The 2,695-nt window shown below is 34.1% G+C and overlaps 1 protein-coding gene across 1 annotated transcript; it reads right to left on the bottom strand.

Moving 5' to 3' along the window:
* Positions 1–3: 3 nt before the first annotated feature.
* NAEGRDRAFT_60096 (uncharacterized protein) lies at positions 4–1,058 on the bottom strand (the record flags this gene model as incomplete). Its single annotated transcript, XM_002668120.1, has 1 exon — positions 4–1,058. A coding segment is annotated over exon 1 (1,053 nt), but the record flags the coding sequence as incomplete, so codon positions are not given.
* Positions 1,059–2,695: the final 1,637 nt, after the last annotated feature.

The following is a 2,695-nucleotide window of genomic DNA, read 5'->3' as shown; positions in this document are numbered from 1 at the left end:
TACCAATAAGCGTAATCAAAACGGCAACACCAACCGAAACACCAATACTAATGTGAGTGGTTTGCAAAATATCTTGTGTTACTACAATGACATACATATCCCATTTGATATTTTCAAATTCGTAAACAACATGTCGCACAAGATAATCAACACCATTTGAGGAAATTGAAGTACCTTTTGGTAGCTTACTGATATCACCAATAGTTGAATTGATATCTTTCATTAACTTGCCTGCATTTCTAGCCGAAATATCAAAAATACTCAATCTTGACTTTTCATCAAATGTTGTACAATTGATACTGCCAGCTATTACATAGTCGTTTGAGCTTTCTTTGATAATTACAAAACCTTGGTCGAAGACTTGGACCTTCTTCTCAAGAAAATCACTAATACCAGAAAGTGGCTTGACAATTCTTGCAATACCTTTCAAATGTTTGGTTCCTTGAGCGAATAATTGTTGGTCATACACCTTGGCACCAAATGAAATGGACAAGGTTCCGTTTGTAACAATGTAAGGATAACTGAAAGCTCCCTCCTTCCCAATTCTAGCTGCTTCACTCACAGCAACATAGTAAAAGTCCTTCTTTGCCACATTGTAAGGAGTATAATCAATAGTTTCATTTAACACAAGAAGAGTACCATTCAACAAATAGGTATCACGAATTGAGCCAATGAAACCAGGAGGTTGATAAGAGTAGACAATTTCCTGTTTACCTTGTTTTCCAATTCCTATACCATCTGCCATCGTCATGCCAGTATTTTTCATTTCGTTCAAAACCGAGTCAATATAAACACTCATCTTTTCTTCAAGCAAACCAAGAACATTTTCAGTTAGTTCATCCACTGATTGATTCATCAATACAAATACAGAGACATAGATAGAAACAGAACACAACAAGACAAGCATTATCATTGAGACAATTATAAATGTCTTTAAAGAGCAACAAGTTGTTTTCTTTCCAGTGCCAAAGAAGGACCCATCATCAGAGAAAGATGCAATACTCTGGTCCTCCTTATGATTTTCTATAACACTTGCAGTGGTGGGTGTTATCTTCATGTGTTTTTTAAAAGAATTGTTTTCATCAAATGTTTTAAAAAGTTGTAGTTTATGCACGAATCTGAACCTAAAGTCCAAAAGAACTTATGCACATTAGAATAATGCGTCTTTCGAAACTATCTCTTTCAGCACAAATAACAGCGATCTAACACTGTCCCACTTGGCAGAGATTTAGCTCAAGAACAATAACAGGCATTGAATTTTGGCGCCTTTTTTCTGTACAATTATAGCTAAATTGTCAGTTCAATTGATACACCCAACTATGCCTGGATAATCCTTTAGTATGTACTGGTTGTCGAGAATGTCTAAAATCACTTTTTTTCCTCTACCTCAATGATCAGGAAAGGGTTCATGATTGGATTTTGATAAAATTTGTTTAAATTTCTTCTGAGATTGAGGAAAAGCCAATGAAACCCATATCTAGTGTGAGTAAATTCATGCACTTTTTAGAGAAGTGAAGGCCAAGAAATAGTGTCTTCTTTTCATACGCCCAAGGAAGATGATCTATGTTATTTACAAGAAAGAATCTGACAATTATTAGATTTTGAACTCAAATTAGTTTAGAATAGGTTTAATTTTGTCTAATGAGTGGAAAAGTTGATTCCAAACAACAACAAATGAAAAGTTTATTGAAGGAACGATTTGAATTGCGTTTGGTTTCTTACTTCTAAATCAAATGAAAGATCTATTGTAGGATCCAGAATGCTTTCAATCGTTGCTATGAAATATTGTGTAGATTCCAACGAGCAATCCAGCATTGTACGTATATATGGCACAACACGAACAATCAGTGGATGATTAATTTTCTCCATAATCTTCTTTGAATAATCCAACAAGTTGTCACTAAGCATGGAGTAATTCTTATGAACAAAGTGATCAACAAAAATGCAAAATGATATTGCAAGTAAATATCTATCATGAGATGGTGTTTGATAATAGTTTGTATTGTTTGGTGTATAATCATGTTTGACCTTAACATGTACATCACGTAATCCTTTCATTGCATTTTGACAATTATTGAAATCTATTTATACTGCAGTGAAGCCACCATTGTGAGCTTCTAAACATTATATTGTCCAAACAGCTCTGTGTTGAACCAATTTCTCTCTAACATTTTTATGTTCTGTTTCCCCTCACGTAACCTTACTATTCAGTAGAATGTTTGTTAAGGTTGTGCATGGCATTTTTTTTAAGATGAATTGATTTTAAAAATAAAGGAATGGTGGCTGAATGTTTTATGGTATTAAGATGAAGAGATGAAACACAAAATTCACCTGTGATATATTCCATTATCAGAAGGTGTCGGTGAACTTGTTTAAATTGGACAAGATGTCACTCCATACAAGGTTGGAGAATGTGTTGTTGGAACGAACTTCTTTGAAAATTGGCGAGATGGTGAAGTTACAGACCATGCAGCCACATTTCATTTTTTAGAAGAGGAAATGTCAGGATCCAATGTTAAGGAAATCTCATGGATTGGTTCTTAGAGAATTAATGGAAATCTGAATGCTCCAGAAACAACTCCACTTTCACTGAAATAGATACCATGACATGTAGAAACTCTATGTAGCATATGATATCAATTTCATGAATTTTGGTAAAGATGTTGAGATGTCAATTCCACCATTTACTATAGAC

The sequence above is a fragment of the Naegleria gruberi genome (assembly GCF_000004985.1).
Source record: "Naegleria gruberi genomic scaffold NAEGRscaffold_639, whole genome shotgun sequence".
Lineage (NCBI taxonomy): Eukaryota > Heterolobosea > Eutetramitea > Acrasida > Naegleriidae > Naegleria > Naegleria gruberi.
Note: the sequence above shows the minus strand (reverse complement) of the source record. Positions and strands in the feature narration are given on the sequence as shown.